The sequence below is a fragment of the Phascolarctos cinereus genome, unplaced genomic scaffold (assembly GCF_003287225.1).
Source record: "Phascolarctos cinereus isolate Bilbo 61053 unplaced genomic scaffold, phaCin_HiC Scaffold_726;HRSCAF=1367, whole genome shotgun sequence".
Classification (NCBI taxonomy): Eukaryota; Metazoa; Chordata; class Mammalia; order Diprotodontia; family Phascolarctidae; genus Phascolarctos; species Phascolarctos cinereus.
Window position 1 is genome coordinate 278,587,613 of NW_027556098.1, and position 13,952 is coordinate 278,601,564.

At 37.4% G+C, this 13,952-nt stretch overlaps 1 protein-coding gene across 1 annotated transcript in view; it reads left to right on the plus strand.

The window, feature by feature from the left end:
- LOC110218170 (N-acetylated-alpha-linked acidic dipeptidase 2) overlaps positions 1–10,894 on the plus strand; it is a 105,125-nt gene extending 94,231 nt beyond the window's left edge. The window contains 1 exon segment of the mRNA XM_021000744.2: positions 723–10,894. Within this exon segment, the coding sequence (XP_020856403.1) occupies positions 723–912 (190 nt within the window). The 3' untranslated portion in view covers positions 913–10,894.
- Positions 10,895–13,952: the final 3,058 nt, after the last annotated feature.

The following is a 13,952-nucleotide window of genomic DNA, read 5'->3' on the forward strand; positions in this document are numbered from 1 at the left end:
AACCTTTCCTTACCTCCTCTTGTTCTAGAAAGTCTGCTCATATTCCATGGCCCTCCCAGTGGGCTAACCCAGAATGTTTAAAGTGTTCTGAGCCTTCTTTGAAAATCATACTTTTAAACGGCCAGGTTATTTCTCTCAGATCTATTGCTTTAGTCTGCACATAATTTATATGTACTGCCAACCTTATCAAAACACACATCTACTGGTTTATTGTATATGTAGACCTTGAATGTGAAGAAAAGACTCGTGTATATCTCATCATGTTCAGATAGATTCTTTTTTCCCTTGACTTTGTTACAAAGTACCTCCCCTTCATAGTCTAATCTGTGTGTCTCTCCTTCCCAATTCTTCAACAGAGAGCAAGCCACCAATCAGTAGCAGAGTATATTGTAAATTTGAGGTTTAGTTTCACATTTTCCCTAGCGTGTACCTGACCAATGAGGCATGCAGTAGTATGTGTTTTTCCTTCCTTATATCCTAAAGTGATCTGCAGCAAATTATACACAAATTTCAAAGAGTTGTCTATTGATTTATTTACTTTTCCTTTTTTTTTTTTAAAGAGTTACTGCAAACATGTTATGGGAGCTAGGTAGGTGGGAAGCACTACTTATCTCTCTCACACTAGTATAAGGAATCAGGTCACTAGATGCTCATTTAATACTACATTAAAAGAGAACAAAATTATTTACCAGTCTGCTTTGGTTTGTGGCTTCTTCTCATAGGCACATCATCTTTGCTCCAAGTAGTCACAACAAATATGCAGGTGAATCATTTCCAGGAATCTATGATGCCATGTTTGATATTGAAAACAAAGCAGATCAACATGAGGCCTGGGAAGAAGTTAAAAAACAGCTCTCCATTGCAGCATTTACAGTTCAAGCAGCAGCAGGGACACTGAAGGAAGTGTTATAAGAAGATGGCAGCAGAAACCTTCTGTCCATGTGACCAGCCACAAGCACCACCAGGGAGGAAACCAGAGAGCAAGATTCACCTCCAGTTTTTCTCTGATAATCCATGAAGCCATAGTTTGAACAAAACCTGTGTAACTGCTATTTTATATGACATTCTTCATCCATTCACTTCAAAGTACTTTATCAATTTAGCTAATGACCTACTTGAAATTACTTAATAATTCCCCCTTTGCCCAGCTGAACCTGAGAAAAGACATTGGAAGCTCCTTACACGTGCTTAGTTCTATTACATTTACATTAGCAGAGACTAAAACAACAGTCTTGAAGCAGTAGGAATCAACTTTGCAAAATGTAGCAAGTTGAAGTAGCAGCTACAATTCCTCCAACTTAGTTCAGGCCAGGAACCTAGCTGAGAAATAGTAATCAGACACTTAAGAGATAATGACCATTAAGTGGTGTTCTAGTCTTCTAAGGACAAATCCATCACACTGACTCATGAAAAATCCTGATTACTTCCCTTGAAAGATGAATCACTTCTAGACATTCCCTGACAATGGTGTTCTACCTTCTGCTTGAAGATCTCCAGTGATGGGAGACTACTACTTCCTGAGGCAGAAGGTCCATTTTCAGATAGAATCAATTATTAGGGATTTTTTTCCTGATATCAAATGTAAATCTGCCTCATTGTAGCTTCACCCCTTATTGTTCAAAGCTCTGCCCTCTGGAATCACACATAGTAAGCCTAATACCTCCTCCACTGATCCATTGTCAAATCCCACCCAGGTCTTCTCTCCCCTAAACCCCACCAAGCTAAAGAGCAACATTTCCTTCAGCCATGGGCTCCAGCCACTTTAGACACTTTCCTATAAACATGCTTGTCAGTGTCTCTTTACGGAAACAATACTTCAAGCGTGGTGTGGCCAACAAAGATCACAGTGGATTATTATTTCTCTTATATTTCTATAAGCTTAGTCTAAGATCACATTAGTGGGTTTTTTTGGGGGGAGTAGTATCTGACTGTGACATATCTGACTCATGTTCAGTTTGCATTCAACTTTAAAAAGGGAACCTTTTCTTGAGTATCTGTTTTCTTTAAAAAACATCAACACATCACCAGTGGGCCAGGTGAATTCAGCAATATCAAAGCTTTGATAATTTAGACATTAAGCATCTACTTCATGGAAGGCATTTTTTTAGACACTAAGAATACAAAGATGAATAAAAGGCAGGCCTCTTCTGGCCTCTAGAAGCTTATGATCTGATAGACAACTATAGAAACAACTAATGCAGATTTGAATATGTTAAGTCCAAAGGAGAGAATAAAGTTGCCCCAGGAGATCTGAAGAAGAACATGTTTTTATCTTGGGATTGGGGAGATAAGGTAAATGAAGTGGCACCTGTACTCACTTGGCATCTTCACTCTCTGTACTCAACTAAGTGATAGTGTCACAAAGTTCATGCCTTTTACTATGTAGAAGAGCTATGGAAGCAACTGTAATCATTTATCTAGAGCTTACTGTGTTAGATTTGGGCATAAAATAACATTAGTGATTTAATAAACTTGGTTATCTGAAATTTTGCCCTTTTATACATTAGGAATAAAAAATTATGAGAAGCTGAATTTCTAAAAGTAGAAATACATTAACAGCAGTTAGCCTGATTTCCCAAGCATGAGATGGAAAAAAAAATTAAATTTAAACATTAAAAATAAATTTAAAAAATAAAAAGCATTAAAAAGTAAAACATACATATGTATGTATATTATGTACATATGCGTACTACACATATCTATACATGTAAGTAATATTTATAATATAGGTAGCATATTAAACATAACAGGTAGCCTGATTTCCCAACCATGAAATGAAAAAGATTAAAACATGTATAAATACATGTATATAATACACATATATGTATAATACAACATGAGGTGTATATTAGTAATAATATAAGTAGTATATTATGGAGGTTTCAAACTGGATGTTCTTTAGACATCTTAAACTCAACATGTACAAAACTGAATTTATTGTCCCCCTACCCCACTCAACATTCCCTTTTTCAAACTTCCCTATGACTGTTGATAGCACCACCATCCTTCAAGTCACCTGGGCTTGCAACTAGGTGTTATTCTTGGTTCTTCATACTCTCACCCCCCCCTAAATCCAAACTCTTGCCAGTTCCTGTCAATTACCTTTGTAACATCTTTCCTGTACATCCCCTGGCCCCTTCCCTAATACTGCCACTAACCCAGAGCAGGCCCTTACCACCTCACATCTGGATTATTGTAATCCCTGCCACAAGCCTCTCCTCACTCTAATCCATCCTCTGCTTAGCTGTTAAACTGATTCTCCCCAAGTGCAGAATTGGCCATGCTACCTGTCTACTCAGTAAGCTCTAGAGGCTCCCTTTCACCATGATCAAATATAAAATCCTCTGACATTTGAAGCCCTTCATGACTTCCATCCTAACCCTCCTCTCCTCCCCCTTCCATTCTTCTTGCACTGTTCCACATATTCTGTGATCTAGTGACAATGGTCTCCCTGTTATCACATGTGTGAATGTTTAACAAAACAAATACTAGGATTTTAAGAGCTAGCTAATGGAAAAGAGATTAGACTTATTTTGCTTAGTTCCCAGGGGTATAACTAGTAGCAATAAATGCAAGTTGTGAGGATAATATTTAACAAGAGTGATCTGAAAGTAAAGTAGTGTGCCTTAAGAGGCAAAAGGTTTTTCTCCTTCTTGGAAGTTTCTAAGAATCTCAAAGGTATCAAGCAAGTTTAAAGGATTTAGTTAAAATATAGTGTTGCCCTTGACTAGTTTATACAAGGATTACACATTTAGGAATGAAAGTAAGAAATGTTGCTTAAGACTTCACCTCTGTGCTCCTTTGAGCAATAGGAATTTAGATGAATGGATAGAATATTGGACTAGAGAGGTCAATGAAGTTCTTGCCTTGGCTTTTCCATTGAGTATGACTTTGATTTACTCATTCACAGTTTTTAGGTTCCAGTCTCTAAATTAATGAAGCAAAAAAGACTTATTTTTAGACTACATAGGAAGCTAGGTGGCACCATGGATAGGGCATGAGGCTTGGAGTCAGGAGAACAGGAGTTTAAATCCCACCTTGGACACTTACTAGCCGTGTGATCCTGGGCAAGTCACTCAACCTCTGTTTGCCTTATATGTAAAATGGGGATAATAATAGCATCTATCTCCTAGGGTTGTTGGGAGGACCAAATGAGATAAAGGTAAACACTTAGCACAGTGCCTGGCACATACTAAGCACCATATAAATGTTCTTGGGTTGTTTCAGTCCTGTCTGACTCTTTGTGACCCCATTTGGGGTTTTCTTGGCAAAGATACTGAAATAGTTTACAATTTCCCCCTCCAGCTCGTTTTACAGATGAGGCAACTAAGAGAAACAGGGTTAAGTGACTGGCCTAGGGTCAAACAGCTAGTAAGTGTCTGAGATGGGATTTGAATTCAGAAAGAGGAGTCCTCCTGATTGCAGGACAGGTGCTGTATCCACTGTGCCACCTAGCTGCCCATAGATATTTTTTAAAATCACTGTTCTGGTGCCTTTATATCTATTTTTAAATTTTCACTTTGATTCTTCTATGGAAGGTTGTTTCTCCCTTCTCAAAAAATGGTCCTGATAGAAAATTATTTGGGAAATTAGAAAAAAAAACTAAGCCTACATTGACCTTTAGAGTTTTTGGCAGAAAGTGTTATCAAGTAATATTGCCAAAGGAATAAGAGCTATAGGAAATGCCAGCACTGTGCAGCTAAACTAGAAGTTTTTCCTGGGAAGAAGTGCTTTACAATTTGACTTGTTATTTTCACACTGATTAGGTTGCTTAACACAAGTTAAGATTTAGCATTTTCTTAACAAAAGTTTTTAATGCCTTTTTTCTTACCACTCTGTGGAACTTCTTGCTTAACTTTTCATTGAATGTGGGTTTTATGCCCTTGAAATGAAAATGAGATTGACTAGGCAAGTGGGGCCAAGGGCGTGAGTTTAGTGCCTTCAGCAGTTGTATTTAAATCTGCTGTCTTATTTCTTTCATTGGCATTATAGAGATTTATGTTCTATGCACCAGAACATGGGCTTCCAATCATCCAGGTTGGTGAAATAATGTAGAGATACAGCAAAATTTTCTAGAACTCTTCCCATTCCTCCTATCAGAGAACAAAACCAGTGAGGCTGGAGCCATTTCATGGAAAGAAATATTTATGAAGCCCAGCTTGCCAATGCAGGCTTGGCCGTGGATCCCAGCCTCTTTATGGGTTGTTACCCTCACGACTTTTCACAGCCATGTCCCAACGTAAGGTCAATTGTTTCTGTATTTGAAGCATTCACTGTAAGGAGGGATGGGCAGAAGTATCAATGGCAAAGGGAAAATCCATCTCCACTACTTACTAGAGAAATTCGAAGCACATTCAAATGTTATTAGTGTCTTACATTTGTATACCTAAGGCAGTACATTGTGTCCAAAAGCTAGCTCCAATGTTAACATTTGTATAATCACTCAGGTGTTTAGAATTCCTCATTATGAATTATTAGAAATAATAATTTTCAGAGTCTTCACCCTACACCTAATTTGTCTAATGCTTTCTCCTCTAACCAAAGGGCTGCTCTGGTTTTTATGAAGAGGCAATCTGGACAGTTTACATTCAAATGCAGGGAACTAGAGGGATGAGACCATATGATATCTTTAGATTCCTTCCTCCTATTAATTCTACACTAGCTGATTTCCTCTCATTCTTCTCTTGATTTTTTTTTAATGCCAGTGAGACTACCACTCACTCTTGGTTGCTTCACACTGTTTTTGGGTAAAATGTCTGTAATCTAGAAGTGGGCTTGTGCATTTTTAAAATGTCATCAGGCCTCCTTTTCCCTCTTGTCAGTTCTCAGTACTCCTCATAAATTTCTAGCCTTCAATGAAAACAACCATAATCTGGATACTAAAGTCCTGCACTAACACCTCATATCATGATATCTTCAAAGGCAAGGCTACACTACAGAGATCAAATTCTGATAGGTTCTACCAAATTGCAAAAGGTTTGAGTACTAGTACAGCGTCAGATTGTGCCTCTCAGATTGTGCCTGTTTTTCAGAGGACCAGCACAATTAGGGACACACAGTTAAGGACTGACAGGTTCATCTACAGAAGGTTGGCTTGGCCCCTTTGTCATACATTTTTTTTTTTACTATAACAACAGATAAAACAACAAAGCCATAGACCGTTCTCTTTGGTTTTTTTCTTTTTCCTCAATGACAGTAATGGGATGAGAGAGACAGAGAGAGAGAGAGAGGTTTTTAAGAATCCCAGAGTTCTTAGTCTAAGGACATTAACCATTTGGTACTCTCAATGTACAGTCTTTATGCAATAATTAATAAGTGTACACTGTGCTGGAGAAACTTAGCCATATTCAGAGGAACATTCTTACCGTAAATGAAACCAGAATATATAAAGAATTGATGGATTGACTCATGCTCTCAGAATAAAGAAGTTGGCAAGTATGGCATTATCATGTAACCAAAGGATAGAAGAAAATTATTTCATGGACTGTTCACTTGCTTGTCTTGTGGCATTCATGGTGAATTATCAACAAATGTAAGAATATTGCAGTTTAAGAAATGAAGCATTAAGTGTAAAGCCAGGAGGAGGGGGAAGAAACTTTTAAGAATAACTAGATTTCGCAAATTAAATTGAGTCACTGGCACAGGAATAAATACCAGAAACAATGACTTTTGTACTTCCTCTAACTTCTCTTTGTAGATCTTTATATAGCAATGTATAATTTGCACAACTCACCTCAGCTGTCCTAGAAAAGCAACAACAGAGAGCAAGAGTCTTATTACCCTTTTCTCCCAAAAGACCCAGTGAAAAATGCCATTTGTAGTGGGATACTCCCCATTCAGTATCTGGCATGAGAGTGAGAGAGAGCCACAGTGAATTGTCCTTAAGTAGAAAACAGCCCCATTCAAGCAGTTAAAAATTTTCCAACAGTCACTTAAAGATTTCCTTAGGTAAAAGTAAAGCTAATTGAATCAAGGTGTAAGACAAAAGGTTTTAAATCACTTAAATCCAATTCATGGGCAAAGTCTGAACATCACCCTCATGATGTCATTGGTCCTCTTTAAGAACAAAGGACCACCACCAATAACAATAACAGAGTAAAAGCCCTCAGAGGTGTATGAAAAAGCAGGACACAAGTGTGGTCAGCTAGAGCTCCAGGGTAATCACTTCATGGGCCAGTTGCTTTAGAGCAGGCCGCTAGCACCATCTTCTGGATAGAGCTAAATAGCAAACAGCAGCAAGTTTGAGACAAACTGAGAAACAGCATCCCCCCAAATACCGTAATACTTGTCTTGAGCAAAGGACTGTGACATCAGTGAGAAGACCCACAATGCTGGCCAGAAGCCTAGGACAGTAGTGGTGGAGCAGTGGCCCATAGAAGAAAAACAAAAACTCCTCATTTCCTCTTGTTGGGCATCACTCAGTGTGGTAGAAGACTAAATTTATAGATCTTTGAGTAGGAGTGGCCCCCTGGAAGGCAACTCATCTCTTGATTCTCTGTGAATTCTTTGGAGTCGTATTTGTGGGGTTCTTATAGTGTAAATAAAAATCCTATTATTTGAAGCCTTGTGATAACCAAGTGCCCATAGAGGAACTGTTTTCCTTTGCTTTGGGGAGTGTCAGATACTAAAGTTTTTGGGATGCATTTAGATGTAGCAGTGAGCCAGAAAAATCAGAAGTCTCCCTAACGTATCAGGCTTTCATGCCAGAATGGAGACTTTGACACAAGTGATATTTAACACAATGACTTCATTAAAAATGTGGGCATGGTTGAAAATGATAAAAACTATAGAATAAGACAGAGGTCAAAAGCTGATTACTCAGAAGGCTTCTATTATGGTGCTTCTATTCTTGACCAAATCCTCACGAATATATTCAAAAATAATAATAGTAAAAACTTTTATATAGTGCTTACTATGTATGCCAGGTACTTAGTATTTATTATCTTATTTGATCCTCACAGCATCTCTGGGAGGTAGGTGCTCTTACTATCCTCATTTTATAGGTGGGGAAACTGGGACAAACAGAGTGACTTGGCCAGGGTCACACAACTAGTAAATGTCTAAGGCTGGATTTGAATTCAGGTCTTCCTGACTCCAGGTCTGGTACTCTATCTACTGTACCATCTAGCTGCCTCCAGAATAGCGGCAAACTTGTGAAGATGGTTTAAGCTGGTTTAACTTCTTTACCACAAAAAGTCTCAAAAAAGTGAAAAATCTAGAATAAAGCTGCATCTACAAAGTAGAAGACACAATGCCTCCACACAAGGTAAAACCCTCTGAAGCAACAGGGGAGAGCTAAACTACCTAAAACCTTCCCTCTGCCTGAGAACTCTCAGTCCTCCCAAGGATAAAGGCCTGCATCAACAACCTGAAAGGCCTGAACTTTAAGCAGTGGGTCTGCTTGTTTCTACCTAGTCTCCTTTGTGACAGTCTGAAATCTTCGCACCTCCACAAGTGAGTAGAAAGCATTGGTCTTGACCAATCCTTCAGTAGAAAAGGACTGTATGTGACTGTGAAGAAGTTGGGGTAAGGTTGGGGGTAGGAAGAGAATAGCATGCAGTTGGCTAGAATGCAAGAGGCTTCTATGCTTTAAGAAAAGAAGCCTAGAAATCTTTCTGAAGTTAGCCTTTTCCTGGAAAGGTTTGCCCAGGGCTGGGCCCCATTGGGTCTTCTAAGTTTGAGGAGACTTAGAAGTGTGCTGGAGCTAGCTAGAACCAGCTCTCAAGATAGCCAGTTGTTAAATTTTCAAGGAAAATGTTGGAGAGAATGTTAACAAAGCAGTTTAAATGTAAAAGTATCTTAGTACATTTTTAATAGATCTGGTTGTTAAACATTTGCCAGCACCCCTTCTTAAGCTATTCTGGCTTGGAGCTCTGTACCCAAACTATATGGATTAGAAGAGATATAGGCCAGTATGGAGGAATGTTCTGCTACAGACTGCTGGAAATAAGAGAAAAAATTAGAAAAAAAAAAAGCAAGAAAGTATGAACATAAGATTAGCTACCAAGCAGATAAAAACCAGTGGTAAAACTCCTAAAGACAAAAGAGAAAACTGAGTAAATAATGTAAAAGACGAAAACACAATGAATGAGTACTATACTTTAAAGCAAAATGGACTAAATGCACCCTGTGAAAAAAAGAGGGGAAAAAAGACATTCTGTGGATTTGCCAAAAATCATAGAACTACAGCAAAAACAGATAAAACAATAAACAACAACAAAAACCCCAGGACGATTCAAAAAATGAAACTTTTAAAAGAAGATATTACAACAGAAATTAGGTCAGAAATGAAGTCTCAGTGAAGAAATAAAGGAGATAACAGAGTAGATAATCTAGAACACATAGCAAAAGCATTATCCACCTCATGAGTTAGTCTATTAGAAACAGGTGTATGTATATGTGCATCTATTTATAGATACACATGTATATACATGCCTATGTATATTCACAGAATGTATATACACAGGCACATATGTGCACAGTGCACATGTATACATTCATGTATATATGCTTATTGCTAAACACACAATCTGATTACGTATGTATATATACTCATATATATAAGGGGTGTGATGTCCGGTGGAGAGGTAGCACGGTTTAGTGCAAAGAATGTTAGACTTGGAGCCAGGGGAAGTAAGTCCAAATGTTGACTCTGACATTTATTATGTGATTATGGATATGCTACTTAACCCAAGTCTCAGTTTCTTGATCAATAAAATTTAGACAACACCTGTGGCATGGAATATACCATTTATGCGGGATTGTTGTGAGGTTCAGATGAGATAATGTACTTTGTAAACCCTAAAGTATTATGTCAATTATTATCATGCTTTTATTACATCATGCTCCCTCCTTACCCCTCCTTTCATTAGAATGTAAGTTCCTTGAAGGCAGGGACTGTCTTGCTTGTCTGTATTTACACCAGTCCTCAGCAGAGTGCCTGGGCACATAGAATCATTTAATCTAAGTATTGTTTCATGTGTTTATAGCAAATGGTGAAATTCTGAAGGCTGTGGATAAGTTCATTTACCTTAGCATTATACTTTCCAGGGACGTACATAGATGATGAGGTTGATGCACACATTGACAGCTAGCTCAGTGTTTGGGAGGCTCAGAAGGAAAAGTGTGGGAGAGAAGAGGTATTAAGCAGCCTACAAACTGAAGAGCTGTTGTGCTGATTATTATTATTGTGTACCTATGAAACCTGGACAAGTCTTCCTGTGCTAGGAAACTGAATTGCTTCCATTTGAATTCTTAGGAGGAGTCTGAAGATCACTTGGCAGGGTACGGTATGGGACAGGTCCTTTCTTGAACTAAACTGCCAAGCATTCAGTGTCTACTGCAGAGAATACAACTTTGATGGGCTGGCTGTGTTGTTAGAATGCTAAATGTATGTTTGCCTAAAACATTATTTCACAGAGAACCCACACAAGGCAAGTGGTCACATAAAGGTCAGAAGAAGCAATAAAAGGACACTCTAAAGGTCTCTCTGAAGAACTTTGGAATTGTGAGACATTGGCGATATTGGTACAGGACTACCTAACATGGTGTGTCCACATCGAAGAAAGCACTGTGCTCTGTGATCAAAGCACAACTGCAGTAGCTCAAAAGAAAGGTGAATTTTGCAAACTTAGACATCTCCATTTCAAATGTTCATATGGACTATTTATGCCTGACTTGTGCCTCTGGAGCTCATATTGGTCTGATCAGCCACAGCTGGACACACGTAACTTGACCCCGAAACAGTGTTGTCATTTTGGTCCTCTGAGAACAAAGGACAACAACCAACCAACCATTTCATGGGAGGGTTTAAGAATGGAGGTGGAGATGGGGAATCATTGTGAATTGAACATTTTTTTAAAAAAGTTAAAAATAAATCAAATTATGGAACACACTCTCCCCTCCCATATGAATTCAGTCACTTATTAAATCACTGAAACTCTTGACTTTAAACATGAAGTAGATGGCCTGCTATTAGAGCATAATCTCTGTGGGGTTCTTTAAATGTAGTAATTTCTAACTTACTGTAAAACCTATGTTTATTTCACTTTAAATGCATCCTCCCTGGGACAGTTAGAAAATTGTCCCTTATGCTGAACCAACATCTGTCTTCCTCTAGCTTCTATTATGTTGCTTGTAGTTCTCCTTTCTGGAACCACCAATAACATTTTTGTTCAATGTAAAAGTCTTTCACATATGTGAAGATAGCTGTCACCTGTCCATTAAGCTCTCCAGGGTAAAATGCTGCAGTTTTCTCACTAAACTAATTGTCTTCTTATATGGTCGTATAATGACCAGTCATTGCGTATTGGTAAGCCAAATTCAAATTTAATTCAATGCAGCATACATTATCATGGTGATGGACAAGATCATTCTATCACATAATGACAGAATCTTAGAGTTGGAAGGGGCCTCAGCAGCTACTGAAAAGGAATAACCACAGCAACCTGGCTCTGCTTGAAGACTTCCACAGGGACTCATTAGTGCTTGGGGCAGCTTATTTCCCTTTTAGTCTATCTGGGCAGCAAACTTTCCTCCACTTGGCTTTTCCTATGTGATTAGGCCAAATTCTTTTGAGTGGTTGTGGACCTCAATAGAATCTATCTTGGCCCAACTTTCATGTATCAGTATTCTACAAGAGTCATAGAAAAGGGAATAAGGGTCAAGCCTATGATTTCTCCCTCCACCCTATACAGGTCTGCACCTTCCACTTTTAGAGCTAACTAGGATACTGAGACATTGTGACTTGCCCAGGGTCACACAGCCAACACATTTCAGAAGTGTGACTTAAACCCAAGTCCTTCCTTAACTCTGAGCCTGAATCTCTACCATGTTATGCTGCCTCTTTGAGGGTCAGTCTACCAGAATAATTCTATTGTAATGACTAAAGAAATACCCTAAATCAGAAGCACAAATTTTTATTACATTGCTTCAACACAGGCAATAAAGGTGGTGGGTGTTTAAAGTGAGAAACTAAAAGTTAACAAGCAAATAACTTATTCTGTAGAAAACATTCTTAAAAATATTTCAAGAACCCCCCCCCCCATGCTAAGAATTAGACATCCATACATTAAAAAAAAAAGATCAGTAACTGAAAAGGCTTTTTTTTTTTTTACAGATGATGGCATATTGGTCAAGTGTTCCAGACACTCACAAATATTAAGTTTAAAAAGCAGAAGCCATTTCACTCAAAATGATCTTTGGGTGGGAGGTAGGGGGAAGAAATTATACTTAACCATTATAGCATTTATTAATCCAGGCCATGGATGTAGGAATTGCAACATTGTGCCAATTGCCTTAAAGTATTTAATAAAACTAAGAAAATGCTGAAATGGTGACTTGGTAATGCAAATGCCCTAAATCCAAAAGTAAAAGTTAAAAGATTTTTAAATAGCCAACTACAGAATATTAGAGTGACTGACTCTTACTACAATAAAAGTTACTTGTCTTCAAACTGGTAAGAGACCACAGAAAACATTTACTTCAGAGGAAAAAAAAATATTGGACCTGAATAGTGAATTTCCCCTCAGGAAATCTTTGAAACCAAATAGGTTTATAGCTAAAAAAGGGAATTAAAATCTCAGACAATATATAAATACTGAAGCAGTATTACAGCTCTACGCTACTATAAAAATATAACAAATATGCACAGGCTAAGTAAACAGGTCTTTCAGCAGTTAACAAGATAGGATTGACAAAATTATATGATTTAATTAATGGCCATTTATAAGAGGTTGATTTTGGTTTACATTTTTTTTTACAAATATTTACAAATTCATTACAGAAAAAGGAACCATCTTGATAAAACTGCCTTTAACTAAACTCTTTACAGGACAACTCTCCATTTGAAAGTTTCATCAAAGATGTGACAAAAGGAAATCAAGTTTCTAAGGAAAGTCATTTCTTCTTAAGATACAAGAAGTGAAGAGCAGAAAGTTAAAAAATATATAAAATAGTGAGTTTGGCTAATGATTCCGGATAAAGCCACAAACCAAGGCTGAAGTTAAATGTATTCTTTGTTCTGTTTGAGACTGTTATTGTGATCAATATAGTATAAAACAGGCTAAATAAAGATGAGGTAAAATAACCTAGTTAATTAGTAAAGTTTTCTTACTATTTCCTTTCGGAATGGGGTGGGTTGCAGGACCAAAGCAGGGATGGAAGACCAAAAAAAAAAAATTAGAATAATGGTTGGGATCAATGAAGGGAAGATTATTTGCTTCCACAACAAATTTGGCTGGTGTAACTTTCTATACTCTATTTTATTACATAAAGAATAGCAACCAATATTTTGATTTTCACATCCAGGATCAAAACAGGAAATGATTTGTAAAATACACAAATGTATAGCTATAATTCAGTAAGACTGATTCCCTTATAACCACCCATGCCCCAGGAATTTCAACTATTGTCCTTAGTGGGGTGTTTTGTGCAAATTTGTGAATTAGTATCCATCAAAATGCAATTTCCAGGGAAAACAGCAGCAGTAAAGCCAGATTTTAATAAAATATTAGCTTGAAAAATTCATTTGCAGTATAATTATATCATACTAATCTCTTGATTACTGATGTTCTTATGACTCTATACCCCAGAGGAGAAAGATTTCAGAATTATAAATTGGCAGAATCCAAACCATAAACTAACATAATGGTAATTGGAAAAAAAAAACTAAAACTAAAACACAACCCAATAAGGCATATGTTTGCTGCTATTACTATCATCTGTGATGATAAAAGTCTAGTAAAAAACATTTGTAGCTTGGCAGATTTCTTAAATCTGTATTTTATCAACCTAAATATACCATCTTGTGAACATCTATGTATATGCACCCATCACTGATGCTACCAAAACCCTATGCATATAATCTTAGCTTTATTACTTAATGAAATATTAGCATTGTTTATGGTAAAGCAAAAAGTACGACATAGGCATATCCTATGTAATATAGTTGA